The sequence below is a fragment of the Camponotus floridanus genome, unplaced genomic scaffold (assembly GCF_003227725.1).
Source record: "Camponotus floridanus strain SB8 unplaced genomic scaffold, Cflo_v7.5 scaffold204, whole genome shotgun sequence".
NCBI classification, from domain to species: Eukaryota; Metazoa; Arthropoda; class Insecta; order Hymenoptera; family Formicidae; genus Camponotus; species Camponotus floridanus.
The window spans coordinates 222,770-240,220 of record NW_020229331.1 but is presented as its reverse complement, the minus strand read 5'-3'; the positions used below and the strand labels follow the sequence as shown (position 1 = coordinate 240,220).

Here is a 17,451-nt window from a genome sequence, read left to right as displayed (position 1 = left end):
AACAGCCAGGTCAATTTGCATGTTTCATATTTTTAAAATTTTTGATGTTTTAAAAATATTCCTAAAATTTTAAGATGAAATTTATTGAAATAACAGGGATATAGTGGCTTTTTAATAATATATAATTGAGAATGTATATGTTTTTGAATAAAGAATTTTATTTCAAAAGATTTTATATAGAGAGAAAAAAATATTCAGGAAAACGATCATTATTTTTGTCGCTTTAGATGTATGTACCCTCTTAAGCGGAAATAAGCATTATATTTCGAGGACCTGCAATATTAATTAATCTACAAAGAGAAAAAAGAAAATAAAATATATAACAATGTAACATAAAAATATAATTTCTCTTTTACGCACATAAATGTTTATACAAGTTAAAATGTACAGATCTTTATTTTTATTTTTTTTCTAACTTTGCAAATGTAGAGTGGAAGAGGGAGGCCTCTTTCATTATTCTCTTTTAGGACCGAAAATTTACACACACGGTTACGCCACTGCGTAAAATATACACTGTCTTTAATGCGATACGTCGCTCTGCGATCTTGTGAAATACACAATGAATCATGTAAATAAAATGGAGCAAATTAATAGCGAATTTGATCAAATGCGCGCACTGGTGTACATTTTTAAAATCATATTATACATAAAATTTATCATGATGTAAAAGCATTTGGCGAAAATATCTCGAAATAATCTAAGTAACGTAAGTTCTGCCACACCATTATAAAGCTGAGCATCTCATTAATGAACTGATTTTACACTATACTTACGTTTTTATGTCACTGCAAGACTATTTTTAATATACACCGGTGCATTCTACTCGAATTCGCTGTAGAAGATAAGAGTTTATTTGCTTCATATTTACCTATATGACACAATATCTAGCAATCGGAAGGTCGACCGCTTCGCATCAATACTCCTTTTCCATAGTCTCGTTCCTCAACTGGTCGGGAATCTTAATGTCTATGTTTATATCGTAAAGCATTTTGCAGAAGCCGTCATCCCTTAATCGCGTGTATGATTATATATCAACAGAATATATAAAAATTTAAAGATTAAATAATATCTCTTTAAAACTTTCGATATCTAATTTGCAAGCGCTAAATTTTTAGCTATTTAATAATACTGATATTAATCTGAGATCCTTTATACGTAAATAAAAAGTGATTTGAGTGAAATTTTTAATATTATAATTATGTTTTTAATGTGTGTAGATTTTAAGGGAGATATTGTACTTAAAATTTTTTAATTTCATCTATTATGAACATTGTGACACAATGTTCATTTACAAATTCAAAAATCTCTCCCGATGACAGCGATTATGGGTCGACGAGCTATTCATTCAAGCCTAATATACATTGAGTATTAGGTTTACAAAACAGATACCCTATCTTATTGTAGGGTTTCAAGGGTCGGATCAGTGATTTCGTAGCGAAGGATATGGAGTTTCTAGGGAAATCGGAGATGTGGGAACTCGAGCTGATACGTATATAAGATTAGGAGACCGGTTACTCCCGCAGTTTGTGCCACTCGGCTATCTGTCGTCGCGGTGAGCTGCATACCTCCTTCCAATGGTTTACAGCGGAACCTTGACATTTTGGTCCACCAAATTCTAGCCGGCCAATTACCTAAATGAATCAGATTTTTTTCGATTAACAACTTATATCAAATAAAAATTCTCTATTCCACAAAATAACAAATCTAAATGCCTTATATAAGTTTTTTACATGTACATTTCGCATAATTAATATTTACAATTCTATGAAACTAAAAATAATAAAATTAGTGTTTTATGTAAAAATATTAAATATTTTTTTATTATAATTTTTTTAAATTTAATTTAGAGACAATTTCTCTTATTTAATTTAGAGACAATTTTTTTTCTTATTGTTTTTTATAGTAAATGATAAAAGATATTATTATTTATTAAGTCATTTTAATTATTAAAATTGCAAATCCGTTTAATAAAATTTTAAGTAAAAATTTTCTTAAAATAATATTTATTTAAAATAAATAATTGTGCAAAATTTGTCACCTGTCTTGTTTTCTGAAATTTAATTTATCAAATATGAATTTCTAAGAATTAATTGTTTACAAACAATAGGTGTGTCTTTTCCTTGATATTCTCGCTAAGAAAAAATTAATTGTAAATTGTCTAAAATTGTTTATATTTATTTATATTTATTATATTAAATAGCATATTTACTGATTATTAAATATTAAATGATATATAAAAATAAATGATATATAAAAATAAAAATGAAGAATATTAAATATGATATATTTACTGATTATGGAATATAAAATATGATTTTATAAGAAGAATTTGAGAGAGATACAAAATATATTTTATCGTACATTAATTCAATCAATAATGGAGTGAACAAAATATTGAGTCTTGAATGACAGAAGTGCGAAATTTACCTCGTTTTTCGTAACTCGATCCCAGTCTAGTAGCATGAACTCGAGGCTGACATTGTTGAGTCCGTCCGCACCATTTGGTATATCGAAGACGAAAGACTCATTGAATACCGGACTGAGAGTACGTTTCTTCACGTGCGTTTTTTTCTTGGCGATACGTTGCTGATTGTACAAAAGATAAATCTTCACGTACGGATCAGCTAGCCCAGTTACGTCCATCTTGGGTAAACTTCGCGCTTTTAAGACCACCACTGTCAGGCGGCTATTGACCGGTTGCCAGCAAAGCGAAACCAATAATTCTCCTCTTCCTTGCGACTGTATCTAAAAAAAAAATAGGAAAAGAGAAAAATTATTCGAGTGTAATATATAGACATATATATCATAGTATTCATCTATAGATAGTGTCCCTACCCTATTCTTAAATATTCTTTTCAAAAAGAATTTGTGATCAAAAGAAGATCTATTTTTCTTCAAGGAAAATATCGAAGTTTTTGAATAATTAATGATTGAAAATAAGAAATTTTAATAATTTTAATAATGTCGGAAGAAAAGATAACGACGGAATTAAAAGTAAATTAAGTATTTAATTATTTAAAATTTAATTATTTAAAAAATAATAATTTTTATAATTATACTTTTAGACAAGTTTCAAGTGAAGCTTACTTGAATAAAGGAAAATAAATAATTAAAAAAGATGTTCATAAAAATATCTGTGTGTTAGTTTTATTATAAAATTATTATAAAATTAATATTGCATATCATCTATAACACAAATATTTCAATAGCTATTTTCATAGCATTTTCGAGATATTTACCTTCAAACTTCTAGGACATATTTTCCGACATAGAGATATCTCCTGATTATCCGCATCTTCTAAACCGGACACTGATGATAAAGCACACGTCAGTTCTCCGATAATATCGTCACGAGAGTATCTATCGAAACTCAACACGATGAAGTGTAAGCTAATTTTCTGGAATCACAATCGTTAAGTAGGTTACCATTCGTTTTTCAAGAAATAAATTTATTACAATCATCTTAATTATAAAGTGATATGCGCGAGAAAGAGTTTGAACGAAATCGAAGTATTGTAATTCTACCTGAAGTTGACTCTGTGATATGCCGAAAAACGTGAAATCCTCATCGTACACCGGATCTCTAGTGTTTCTGAGGACTCTAGTTTTCACGTGTTGCTGTTTATCGGGCAGCAATTGCAGCTTCACGTAAGGATCACAAGTTGCGTTCTGTTGACCTCTGGCAGGCAGCCCTTTACATTTCACTACTGTCACCGCGAGCGCGTTCTGTTCACTTCGGTATCGCAGCTTGAAGACTAACTGGCCTAGATTATCCTTGTTATTTTCTGCTGTTTGATTCTTTTCACGCTCAACCTTTTCGTTATTTTCCAGTTCAGCCTTATCGCGCTCATTTTCTATACTTACAGCAACTTCGACGGGCGGTGTCTGTACCGGCGTACCTATACCATTATTGCAAAGATATTGTTCAATAGTTTTTCAAGTTAAAATAAAATGGAATAAATTGTAGGAGCTAAAAATTAAAGAATTATGGTTAAAGAATTATGGATTAAAATTATGATTTTTTTAGATTCAAGAAGTCTATAATAAAATATTGAGAAAAAAGGAGACAGAAATTATTTTGAAGATATTAATTTTTTTGCATTTGTATAATCCCTATATATATATATGCGAAAAGATAATAAGAAAAATAATTGCAATTGCATTTAATGGCTTAATATTATGCAACGATAAAAAATGTAATTATAAGAATGGTCCCATTTTAAGAGCTTTAAAAAGCTTTAAATTAGGGGTTTTGTATATATTTAAAGAATCTTCGAGTAGTTAATCTATTATTTCGTTATGATCTTTATAAGTTGATTTATAATTTAAATATTTATATTACTTGATAGAAAGAGAAGGAGTTTTGAAGAAAAAGTAAAAAATAATCTATTATAATACAAAAAAAAATGAAGGTACGATATATTACGTCCAAAAGGATAATCTATTTTTATCATATACAAGAAGATTAAAATAGTACCAGTCTATTTCATAAAACAATCAAGTTTTCCTACGAAAAGCTCTTATTTTGATTATTAAAGAGAAAAATATTAAAATGATTATTAAAGAAAAGAATATTAATGGAAGATAATTCAGAAAAAAGGAATAAGAAAATTGGTGTCTCTACAGAAGCACATATTCATTTTGAAAACGATACTGATTAATTAATTATTTTATTATTATCTTATATTACGGATATTACCTGCGCTCTGCGGTGTTCTGGGCTGAGATGCGGGGTTCGAGGACTGAGAACCGGTTGGACTCGGTGTTTGTCCACCGGAACCGGGCGGACTCTTGGCCGGTCCCGTCGGCGAGGGGCTCTTTTTCAAATAGTGGCTCGTGCTACCAGGACTCTTAACCGCCGTCGGCTTCCGGTGCGGCGGTCTGAACGCCAGGGACTTGTCGGAGCTTAGCTTGGTGTGTTCGCGACGTCGTCGGCAGAGCCACCAGGTCATCGCGACGGCGCATAATAAGAAAGCGGCGCCGAGACATAGCGTCACCAGCGTCGCCGTCGAGACTGCAATCACACGCTCTTCGATTTCACCATCGTAATTGCATGAGAGATTTATCACTACAATGCAGCATCACGTGATGTCGCACGAGGACGAGAGAAAGAGAGAGACAGAGAGAGAATTACGTCAACTATTACTGCGATTATCCTAGAAAAATGAGACCTCGCGACATGATAGAAATATGAAACATTAAAAATTGGAATTCTTTTACATTTTTTAATATCTTTTCCCATGCTACGAGTTTCTTATTAAATTCGCGACATATTATGTAAACGTGTAAAGTATAAAAATGACTAATTATAAATTGCCTGAATGAATCGCGTGACATAACGTGTTAATTACTCCGATTTGTCGCTCCGAATTATCTCGCGGATTTGTATAGTCGGGTTAGTCGATATTGATAGGTATGCGTGCTCCATTAAACATTCTAGCATTTTCCAAACCATGCATCATGCATCGAAATCGTCATAATGCATCGACGAGTATCATAGTCGAAATGCGTCAGATTAGATTTCATTAATGTTGGAAAATTATAATTTTTCACGAGAAATTACGCAGTTGTAATTAAGGGACAAGAACTAACAGCTGTCGGTGTCCTCCATTCTGAACAATGTCGTCGTTAAATATTGTGTCGCGAATGATGGATGAACAAATTTTAATCAACATTATAGTAATCGCGCACGATGAACAAATGGATGAACCTATCGGATATGATATTAACGAGCGATTCCAGAAGGGATCAAAAACATTCGACGTACTTACCGGGCTCGACAGGTCGAATGAGGGGTCCACCCTCCGTCACTCCACTGACCATCTTCGGCCACTACCTGAGCGCTAAAGGGATGCCTTTTCCGCCTTTAGATCTGGTCACAGTGCACCGAACGAATATTTACGGGCGGCGTGCGGCCCGTCGTCCGCGGCACTCTACCTTCCGATCGTCGGCCGAAATGCGCGCGGATCAATAGCCCTCCGGTGGAGCGGAGCTTGCGCGGAGAGGATGACGTGCCGCCACCGACGATGAGGAAACCACCGACAGCGTCACTGGAAGAATGCAACGGTTCGCGAGATGAAATAGAGTAGTCCTGCGGGGGTGATCCGTAAATGCAATTCGAGATTTAACTGATCAATTTACAGATCAATACAAGTAAATACGATTGGTCTCTCTCGATCTTCGTCAAATCCTAGTCTCAATTTTGGAAAATTTTTTTCTTTCCTTTATGTTTTATATAGAATATAATCGATCTCGATTTATTATTCTCTCACATACATAATATATATGAGAGTTTTCGTACACATATATAGCATATAGGCTGATTCAATAAAAATTATCACATTTTTCTAAAATATGTATTTTACAAAAAATTCTTCAGATAAAGATTAATTCCTAGAAAAATTTTTTTATAAAACTTACATTTTAGAATTTATTAATTAAAGTGAAGAATTTATTAATTAAGACTATAATTTTTAATGACTTTGTATATTTTGAAACTCTTCAGATATAGAACAAATTTCAATTTTAAATAAAATATTTAAAGAATATATAAAATATTTATAAAGAATATTTAAAAATATTTATAAAGAATATATTTAAAGAATATATAAAATATTAAAAGAAATAATCTTAAAATAAAAAAATTCACTGGAATATTCCTATACTAAAATAAAATATTAGATAAAATATTTCTCTAACAGTTATTAATATCTATGGTTTCATTGCATCAATGTATATTTTGGCTAAAGCCAAAAAGCTTAAAAGCGAAACTTAAATATGTCTCTGTCTTTATTTATTTATTTAGAAAGATATATATATATATATATATATATATATATATATATATATATTTAAGTCTCGCTTAAATCTAAAATAATGTTGGTGCAACCTGGCCTAGATATGAAATAATATTTTCTTATTGAAAACAAGATTAAAATAATACGTGTTGTGTTAATGTAATATAGATCACAATACAGATAATTTAAAACTGTATTAATAAACCAATATGAAAAAGGAGTTTATTGCTATGTATGAATGTCGAGTAGAACTACGGAAATATTGACAAATAATATCTAGTGCATTTATAGAGCCTAAACTAGTACATTTAGTCATGCTACAGTTTTCTTTTAAATTATCGATTAATAAATATTAAGTCAGAATTTAAAGCAGGAAAAATAAAAAAAGCATTTGTCTACAACGAGAGCATTAAGAATTATTAAGAACCTATATATTTAAATTTTACATTTATAAATCTATATTTAAATGAATAATCATGTGGTTTAAAGAAAAAGAATAAAACAAGAGAATCATATCAATCTTATAGCGAATAAACAAAAAAAATCGTTAAATTATTCTCCAATGAGGTTCTTATTATTTGTATGATATTTTTAGTTTCAGGAGTTCTACATTTTCGATTAGACTCAAAATGATGACATTATGGATGGCATGTATAAATTGTATGTTGATGTGCAACTTAACTTTAAATTTCAACGCGAACGTATGAACTTTACGACCGTATTGCCATTCTATGATGTTCAATGGTTGGCATGGACGTGACATCGTGTTTTTATCGTGCTACGTTCGCCTTTGGATCCAATTTTGAAAATATGCCGAACGACATATGTACTACAATAAATTTCGATGAAATACAATATGAATGTGCCATTTCATGTATTAATATTTCCGCAACATTCTTTTATGAAATTATGATAATGATCATCCATGACAAATTATCAAATAATTGCTAACAAATTCGAAATTTAATGATGGTCGATTTATTAGTTTGTCAATAAATTGCGCCATTTCTGGTAAGAACTGAAAGTGTTTCTCAACAGGTTGTTAATTTCATGCAAATTATAGCAATACATCAATATAAATGAATTAAGAATTTATGAGTAGAAACACCAAGTAAATATATAAATAGAGTACATTTAAATAAAAACTGCGATTCACTAATTAATTTATGCATTGCTAGTTAATTTATCTTTTGACGTGTAAATTGCGTTGCGTCTAGGTCAATGGTTATCCAATGTTGGCATTGCGCAATATGATCGAAGGAAGATGACACTTTAAATTTGATTTATAATCAATTTTAATTTAAATTTAAATTAAACGAGACATTATTTTTTGAATCAAATAAAATTTAAAGTTGTTTTTTATTTAACTTTAATTATAATACATACAATACATATATATTACATACAGACAGCCGATTTGTACACTTCATTGATTAATCTTAGAAATATTTAATGTTAAAAATTGAAATCTTGCGACAAATATTTAGAGAATTCATAGGAAATCATAATCCATTAGATCTGGAATATGCAAATAATAAATTACATTGTATAAATTTACAAATAATTGAAAAATCAAAGCCAAATCAAGGCTCAATATTCAAGCTTTTAGAGTAGGAAATTAAATTTTGCATTGTCGTCTGGTACCCTGTCAGTTGCCTGCGCGGTTTAGAATAAAGACGGTCCTGTCGACTGCAAAGTTGATGCGGACACGTCACCAATCGCCTGCGCAAAGCAGATGGTATACTAACGTTTCTGACTCCCACGAGTAGCTCAATATAGCGTGAGGGACACAAGCGGCGTAACAAGGCTGTAGCATCAGTATAATATGTTGAATCATCGGTAAATACGCAACGCAAATGGAGTAATCGGAGACTTGAAAACAGGAAAAACCGGAAAAGTGAGACAAATCAATCAATATGGGTCTCAAAGACTTTCGGATAGTATTTGACAATCAATGGAGTACGTATTATCCGGGACAAACTGTGACAGGTAACATCATCATCGTCCTGGACAAAACAAAGAAAATTCGCGGTGAGTCTAATTTTTATATTATACAAAATATGATTATACATTATATGATTCAAAGTAAATTATTAACTTTTAGGATGTAATATTATTATTAATATTGTATTTAGGATGTAATATTGACTATACATGAGTTGTTTGTTATAAATTTTATTTTTTTTTAACATTTCTGCTAAATCTATTAATTCAGCTTCCGTCGCACTTCTTTTATTTCAATATAATTTATTGCATTTTAAATTGAATTTTTTTATTTGGCTATTGAGAGAAATAATAAAGAATATTTATAGTTATGTTATTCAAAATATGTTTGTTAAAATATATTATTGTTTAATTTATATGATGTATAATAAGTGCGACTTATGAATTACGAACAGGTGTTTATTGTTGACATGATTAGTTTGTGACTTTCATTTGCCTTTGGAGTTTAGTAGTAAATTCTTTAATATTTTTAATATTTTTAATATCACTAATTTATTAACAAAAATTACTAATTTATAATAAAAATTACATGAATATATGCAATTATGTATAATTATTATATCATAGATCTTATTTTGATATATTATTTATTATTTATGATTTCTGTATTATTAATCATTAACATTCTAAGGTAATGCAAAAATAATACAAATAATCAAAAACAATATAAACATTTCGATTATAATAACTATCATAAACAATCAAATCATGTATTTGTAAAAAAGATTTTTGTTTTATTTTACTAAGATTGACTAAGATTTTTGTTTTTATTAACTTTTACCTTTCACCATTAAAAAAAGCAATGATTTGAAATATATTATATTACAATATAATACATCTCCTTTGTCTGTTACATTCCTCGCGCGATCTTTTCTATTCTTGCACATGTGAGAGAGAATTAATTATAGAACAATCACATATGCACGTACTTTCGCGTTGGTCCGATTCTTTCTCGCCTTCTGCATTGTTTTGTATTGCTAAAATATATTACATCAAATATATGAAGAGATTGTATATGGTTGAATACTTAAAGACAAGAATTTATGTTTACATCTTGATTTTTTTATATTAAAAAGGATAAAGCAGAAATGAATAAAATAATTTCATATACAAATTATGTTTTTGGAGCAAACTAATGAAAAAAATTAAGAAAAGAAGAAATTAATATGATATGAAGAAATATTCTTTTCTATATTTATAACATTTGTCATCTCTTCCACACAGGTATAAGTGTGAAAATAAAAGGGGAAGCGAATACTCGTTGGACGACTGACAAACAAGAGATGGATGAGAAGGGACAATATCGAGATGAAACTCAAACTGTTACGGCGCATGAAGAATATTTCGAAACGAAATATTATTTGATTGGATCGTCCTCGGGTAAGGTCAGATTATTTATCATATATAATCAAAACTTTTTTCTTAATAAAAATCAAGCAAATAATTTCTTTAATATTCTTCCTCAATTTTTATTCTATTGCCTTACATAAATGTTCTTTTGTTAGGTGGAGAAATTGAAATACAATCAGGAGAACACAAATTTCCATTTACATGTTCTTTACCAACAAACTTACCAACCAGCTTCGAATCTGACTTTGGATACATTCGATATATCGTCAAAGCTACTTTGGATCGGCCTTGGAAATTCGATCAAGACGTTAAGAGTCCTTTTACAGTAATTGAGCCCTTGGATTTAAATCAAGAACCAAGAGCGGCTGTTTGTATCAATTTTTTTTATATTAGATATGTTTAAATTAAATACATATCATAATTATTTCATATTATTTAATATCATGTAATCATTAAATATCATTAATCTAAGAATCTAAGAAATCTCATTCCTTAAAAAAATTTATTGAACTTAAAAAATTTAGGAGAAAAATAATTATAATCATACGTTATACTTTTATACATGTATAAGGCTTGTACTATTATAATTACATTTATTTCTAAGAAGAATCTAATTCTTTATTGCACTTGTAGAAAATTAGAATAAATCTCCACTAATATGAATATAGCAATAATCACAGCAAATGTAATCGCATTTTCAGGAACCTGTAAGAGAAGAAATGACCAAGACATTTTGTTGCTTATGCTGTGGCACGCCACCTTTAACCGTAAACTTTTCATTACCAGTTCGAGGATATGTGCCTGGCCAATCAATGCCGATAAAAATAAATGTGGAAAATCATTCAAACATTATTGTAAACAGCATTAAGCTCGTCCTCTGTAAGGTATGTAACAATAATTCAGATTTTGATACACTAGAACTCAACAATATACTTCAATAATGTCTTAAAGTTTAGTGCGTTTTTTTGTTAAGAAGTAATAACATATCATGAAGTTCAGATTGTGACTTTTCGCGCTACTACACCACATACAGACACCAAAGAGGAGGAAATTGTAGTGACAGAAGTCAGCAAAGGACCAGTTGAGGGGGGTGGAATCGCCGATTACGAGCAATATTTGGACATTCCGCCTCTTCCACCATCGAATCTTGCTAATTGCCACATTATCGATCTTGAATATAATTTAAAAGTTACAGCATGTGTCGAAGGATGGTTAGTTTATCTTTTCCATAAATTTAATTAATTTTTTTTACATTTGTTTTTTATACTCAACAAATTATATAAATAATGTCATGTCAACATTTTGCATAACTTTAAATAAGGATAACTCTACCTAAGAACTGGAAAATTATTTATGCGAAATTTGGATATGAAATTGTTGACGAGTGTATATGTGTGAATTACATAATTTATAAAATAATTTTTTATAAAATAATTTTAATTCCTTATATCTTTTTGTTTTAGATATCTCATACTTTCCAATATTTTTATACTTTGCAGGTACCATCGAAATTTATCCGCCAATACGCTTATTTTCGTGGGAACAATTCCGCTCGCTACTTACCATGCTCCAAGTGCTCCGCCTGTTGAAACGGATGGCGATTATTCAATGAAATCACCTGAAGCTGGTTTCGTAGTACCTTCGGCAAATACTACGCTACCTCCATTGCCAGAATCCAATTTGTATCCAAATTTACGTAAGATCGGCAATAATTTATATTTTCCGATATAAAAGAGACATTGAATAGTATACAGTGGAATAATAAAATTTAAAGACTGAACGTTTATAAAATACATTTTTATCATAAAGTTTTGTTTTCTAAGAAATCGCAATTTAATATTCATAAAAATAATTTCTGTTAATTTGTTTTTCAGCTCCACCATCTTATGAGGAGTCATTAATCGGGGCTAAAAATCTTCGCGAACGCGGGGAATCAGAATATGTTTATGGCCTGTCTAATCGTTTCGCACCAAAATATCCAGTATATAATTTTGCTCCCATGCAATAAAGGGAGAAAGAAAGATACTGCTATATTAAGATTAGCTTTTTGCAAAATTCTAGAAATACGTACTTTGCTGCTTTGGCAATAAAAGTTTTTAAGAACGCACATAAATTACTAAATATTCGTATAGCTTTAAATACTTCTAATCAACGTTTATAAAATATAATGAATTATATATGTTATTATAAAGTGTGCAACTTTTTGCGTCCAATGAACAAACGCACAATGCTTCTCTATAGTCGGCATTTATATTTTTTTACATGTATTGAGCAGAGGTTAAACTGTCTAACGGTATATTTATTAATATTAATATATTTATATAAATATATACACGGATGATAAAATACGTACGATTTTATATATAAAGTATCGATATATAAAAGTATCGATTCTCTCTCATAAAACTAGAATTAATGATTTCGATGATTTCGATAATTAGTGCACTAGCAATTTGCAATTGCGACACTTAAAAAGCAATGCTGTATATAAGTACGTTGTGTGTGATTATTCATCATAGTCACATATAGTAACGTAAAGTAAAATAAAAGATCGATTTCACCATGAGTATTGCATTTTATATAATTATAAATGAAAAATATATTTTTAAAATTTTATATCTATATTTTATTTTAATACATATTTACAAGATCATAAAATAGCGATCTGATGAAACGACTGGAGGCAAGATTTCAAGATCATCGGGATTAGAAAAATATTAATAATTTTAAAATTTTCAACATCTTGAAAAAAATTTCTTATCAATCATGACTTATATGTATCTATATATATGTATATCTGTGTGTGTGTTATGTGCTTGAAGCAATAATTTTTTATTTGAATATATTTTTAAATTATTATAAATAATAGGAAATAGCCCGTATTGTTCAAGATTAATCATAGTAAGTACGTGATTATACTATATATTATAATGATATGCCATGCCATAATACAATTTTAATATATATATTTTTTTAATTTTCTATTAACGAATTTAACATTATATATTCGAATTATGCAATAATTTGATATAATTATGATATAATTTGTTTAATTAATAACATATCTATCTTTATATGTGATAGCGATTGCATCTAGAAAATTAACGAGGCACGCTATTTTTTCTCTGTGAAATTAATTCTTTCCATGTTTCGCAAAGATAATAATTGCAGCCTTATCGAGGTGAGATCGAATGTATTTAGTGCATTGTATTTATCTTTTATATCTTAACAAGACATATCTTGATTTTGTGCTTTATTTTTCTAATTTTACACTGTCACGCGTGGCATTATTTTAATCAAAACACAAATCTCTAGACATTGTTTGTAGATGTGTAATAAAATTTTCAAAAATGTTATAAGTTATTAAATAAGTGAATTTATATTACTGTAAATTCTTTTACATTAAAAAGTTTTTGCAATTTTTCAGCAAGATAATACCATTTTATCAATATGTAAAAATATGTATATATATATATATATATATATATATATATATATTACATTTGATGTCTCCTTTTTATTATTTAATTAGATATTTATGATATATAATAATATATGAATAATTATGTAAATGTATTAATAAGAATACTAATATTAAAAAAATAATATAATTAAAAAGATACTAAGTAATATATCTATTTAAAAAAAAATATAAATACAATAAGTAATATGTGTATCTATTATAAAAAATATAAATACAATAAGTAATATGTGTATCTATTATACACATTTATAAAATTATCGTAAAAAAACTTATTATTAAAATAATTTATATTGTTTAAATAATATAAATTGAAGAAAGAATTTATTAATTATTAAATAAATACTAATAATTATTAAATTACAGGATATCATAATAAGTTTTGTAAAAAAATAATCGCAAATTACATTTTTACATTATTTTATTTATATTCAGCCTTATTAGCTTATATGCATATACAGGGTGTTTGATAAAGGTTTGAGCAACGTTCGTGAGCGGGTACAGAAAAGCGGATAAATTGAACAGAAAAGTTCTTTATCATTTTGCAATTTTTACAATAATTATTAAAATATTAATTAAAAAAGATTTAAAAGGGCAAATAGTTGACGTGGGATGTGTGGTCTAGTTGTCTCAATAACAATACGATAACGAAAAGACAAAAGTCGAATAAGACTATCGGATAAGATATATCGGATAAGATATATTATATGTCTATGGATAAGACAAGGCCAAACTTTTCGTTTGCATATAACACTCACCACTAACATACTTATGATCTATATGAAACAAGCGTTCATTTGCCAGTTCTTTTTAATTAACATTTCAATAATTATTGTAAAAATTGCAAAATGGTAAAGGACTTTTCTATTTCAATTTACTGTGCTTTATCCGTTCACGAACGTTCAATTTTTATCAAACACCCTATATACATAAATACACATATAAATGAGTGATGATTTCAATGTACATAATTTATATGTGCATAATTTCATATGTACATAATATATGTTAATTATGTATGAGATTTGCAAATATTATTTGTTTTTCAATTAATAATGCACATGATTCAATGTAACACAAATATTATCATTTATTGCAAAGTTTCTGCACAATCAAGCATACATTGATATATATTATATTAACAAATATACATTATAACAAATGAGCACATTTGGAAATTTTAAGTAAAAATGTTACAATAAACATATGTCCAGAAATGTTCTTTATATAGTTATAACTGTTTCACTTTTTTCAAGTCATATTTTCTTTATTATGATGCATATAATTATTAATAAAAGTTCTGAATTTTGTCGCGAATTTATAAATCGTTTAAAATAGACTTGATAAATAATATCTTTTCGGTGCATTTTATATTTGATCAACTTATGAAACAATTATGTTTAATTGAAAAAATCGCGAAAGAGATATGTAAAGCTTCTTTTAGACAATACCGTGGATTTCGGTCGACAAATATGCTTGGCAAGAAATGTATGACAAAAGTACATTTTCTTGGTCGATGTAATATCACTGGGCAACCTTTTCGCGGCCTTGAAAGCGCGAAATGAAATATTCGTGAACCTCATGATCTGATTTTTTAGCGGATGTTCAATCAGCGAAACAAACATGGGACGGAATTTCGTCGATATATTCTTGTATCATAATCGAAAAAATCGTCGCATGTTATTATTATATGATATTGCATTGTAACGATCCTCCTGCATTTACGATGTTACTACGACGTCATATGCTCATACGTAACGATTTTCTACATTGTTGATGACCTAGCTGATGTTTTGCTCAACGAATTGATTGCAATCGTGTGATTGATCGTAATATTATTACATATGGCGCATTATTGGCGACATATTTAGATGAATCATCATCTAAAGCGCACGGTTAATGACAACATTCTACGCATTGACTATACTTCGCAAGCGTATACTTATGTTGTCAATTACGTAAGCAGAGCGACAGTAAACGTAGACCTTTCTGATAAGTAAATTGTAACTTTACTATGAAGTAACTATTAGAGTTTTGACTCTCCAATGTACAGTGTTCTTTGCAATAAAATAACGCGGAAAAGTCGCGAGAATTTTAAGTAAGAGTCGTAGAACTTTGTTAAAATTTTAAATAGAATTTTTCCACAATTAAAAACTAATTTTCAAGGCATCTTTAAAAAAATGTATGTTTTCAAAAATATTGATTGAAGACTTTGATAAGCTTTGATACCAAATCTTTATAACAATTTCTGTTTTGTAAAAGTAAGACTTAAGATAATTTTATTATATTATTTTATAATATATTAATTATATAAACTGTACAATTATATGGCGCTACTTAATCTATATTTATTGCGTATATATGTATATATCGAATTGATAAAATCGATAAAATTGCTTTGAACATATCGAGCGAATGTCTTTACGTCAACTTTCCATCTGATCGAAATTGAGACTGAATCTTGATGGATTAATATATGACCTCACAACGCCATTATCTATTATTATTCAGTGTTATTGTGACCCAATTTCGCTCTCATTCAATATTTCAATATAAATTTTCATAGATTCAACGGATTTTATGTTTAAAGTTGAAATTTTTTTATATTAAACAAACTAGGCAAAATTAATAAAATTTTATTTTCTGGAATATTTTTAAAAATCCATTTCTTCACGATATATCGTTGCTCTCTAAAATAAAGTGCTAAAGTATTGTTAATAACAAGATTTTTTAAATATTTTAATAATTTATAAATAATTTTAAACGACGTATCGATATACAATATTGATATACGCACATATATATAATACAAAAGAAATAAAGTGAATTAACTTGATTATTTTTGAATCTACATTATTGTTTCATTAAAAAAATAAAAATTAAATCCGCGATATCTCTAAAACTCATTATATATTATTAATATCTAAAATAATTGGAAATTACAATAACAGTACGATATATATAAACGAGAAAAGAAGTAGAGATACATTTATGTGCGCAACTTATATTGTAAATTCATCATTATTACGGCATCAGTACGACATATTTCTCAGTGAATTTTACTTTGAAGCGCCGAGAAATATATAAAGCAACAATTGTATAAGACGGGCGACATTCTCTCGCATCGTCAATCAAGGCTGCGACATAGAATAAACTTTAGTTCGAAACTGTCGAGGTCTCTAGATGGGCTCTATGTCTGCGTTTCGACCTCGTTGACGATCGATAATTCAAACCATATCGATAAGCGGAAGCGTTGCACGGAATGTAACGACGGTATGACGTCACATGTTTGCTGTGTACTCTCGTGTTCAAGTAATAAAGTAAAACGGCGTCACACAAAAGCGATCTATAATCAGTGTATCTCACACATCGGTCAGTTTATTGCCAGACAGATTGAGCGGTTGCAACCACCTTGCGAGGGTTGGTATTATACCGAATGATTCTGCCATCGTGGAATCATCAAGAAGTTGGCAAGCCTGTCTACATAGATTTAGCATATAACCTCGTACCGTGACCCTCGTTAGGGGTTGAAAGTGCCGTATACATCCCGGGTGTCTATTTTCTCTTCAAAAGAGCAGATTATTTGCATTTATTGCAAGGCGAGAAGAATAGAAAAAGCATGTCGACAATTCGCTTCTGCTCTTTTAATTCTGCAAATAAAATCAATTTTATGATAATTATGTTTTTTATTTTATAATTTTCTCTTTTTTCTTTCTTTTATTTCTCGAGAATTTTCTTTACTTTTTTAAAACATATTATTTCACTTCTTCACAAGGATTCACTTATATAATCTATTACTTGGTTACGATACAATTTTAC

At 29.1% G+C, this 17,451-nt stretch overlaps 2 protein-coding genes across 3 annotated transcripts; one reads left to right on the top strand and one right to left on the bottom strand.

Annotated features, from left to right (window-relative positions):
* Positions 1 to 194: 194 nt before the first annotated feature.
* Positions 195 to 5,968, bottom strand: LOC105257356 (synaptotagmin-4). The gene is made up of 6 exons (XM_011267922.3): positions 5,772 to 5,968; positions 4,700 to 5,014; positions 3,526 to 3,899; positions 3,240 to 3,398; positions 2,428 to 2,745; positions 195 to 1,631 (listed from the first exon to the last, which is right to left on the bottom strand). The coding sequence occupies exons 1-6, from the start codon at positions 5,821 to 5,823 to the stop codon at positions 1,512 to 1,514; spliced, it is 1,338 nt and encodes a 445-aa protein (XP_011266224.2). The 5' UTR covers positions 5,824 to 5,968; the 3' UTR covers positions 195 to 1,511.
* Positions 5,969 to 8,541: 2,573 nt separating this feature from the next.
* On the top strand, positions 8,542 to 12,718 carry LOC105257355 (arrestin domain-containing protein 17). 2 transcript variants are annotated; one of them, XM_011267920.3, is made up of 7 exons: positions 8,542 to 8,828; positions 10,026 to 10,181; positions 10,307 to 10,476; positions 10,853 to 11,035; positions 11,151 to 11,362; positions 11,651 to 11,847; positions 12,026 to 12,718. In XM_011267920.3, the coding sequence occupies exons 1-7, from the start codon at positions 8,714 to 8,716 to the stop codon at positions 12,157 to 12,159; spliced, it is 1,167 nt and encodes a 388-aa protein (XP_011266222.1). In that variant the 5' UTR covers positions 8,542 to 8,713; the 3' UTR covers positions 12,160 to 12,718. The 2 variants fall into 2 exon arrangements, with proteins under 2 accessions (XP_011266222.1, XP_011266221.1); XM_011267919.3 differs by having other exon boundaries at positions 8,544 to 8,828; positions 10,307 to 10,518; positions 12,026 to 12,488.
* Positions 12,719 to 17,451: the final 4,733 nt, after the last annotated feature.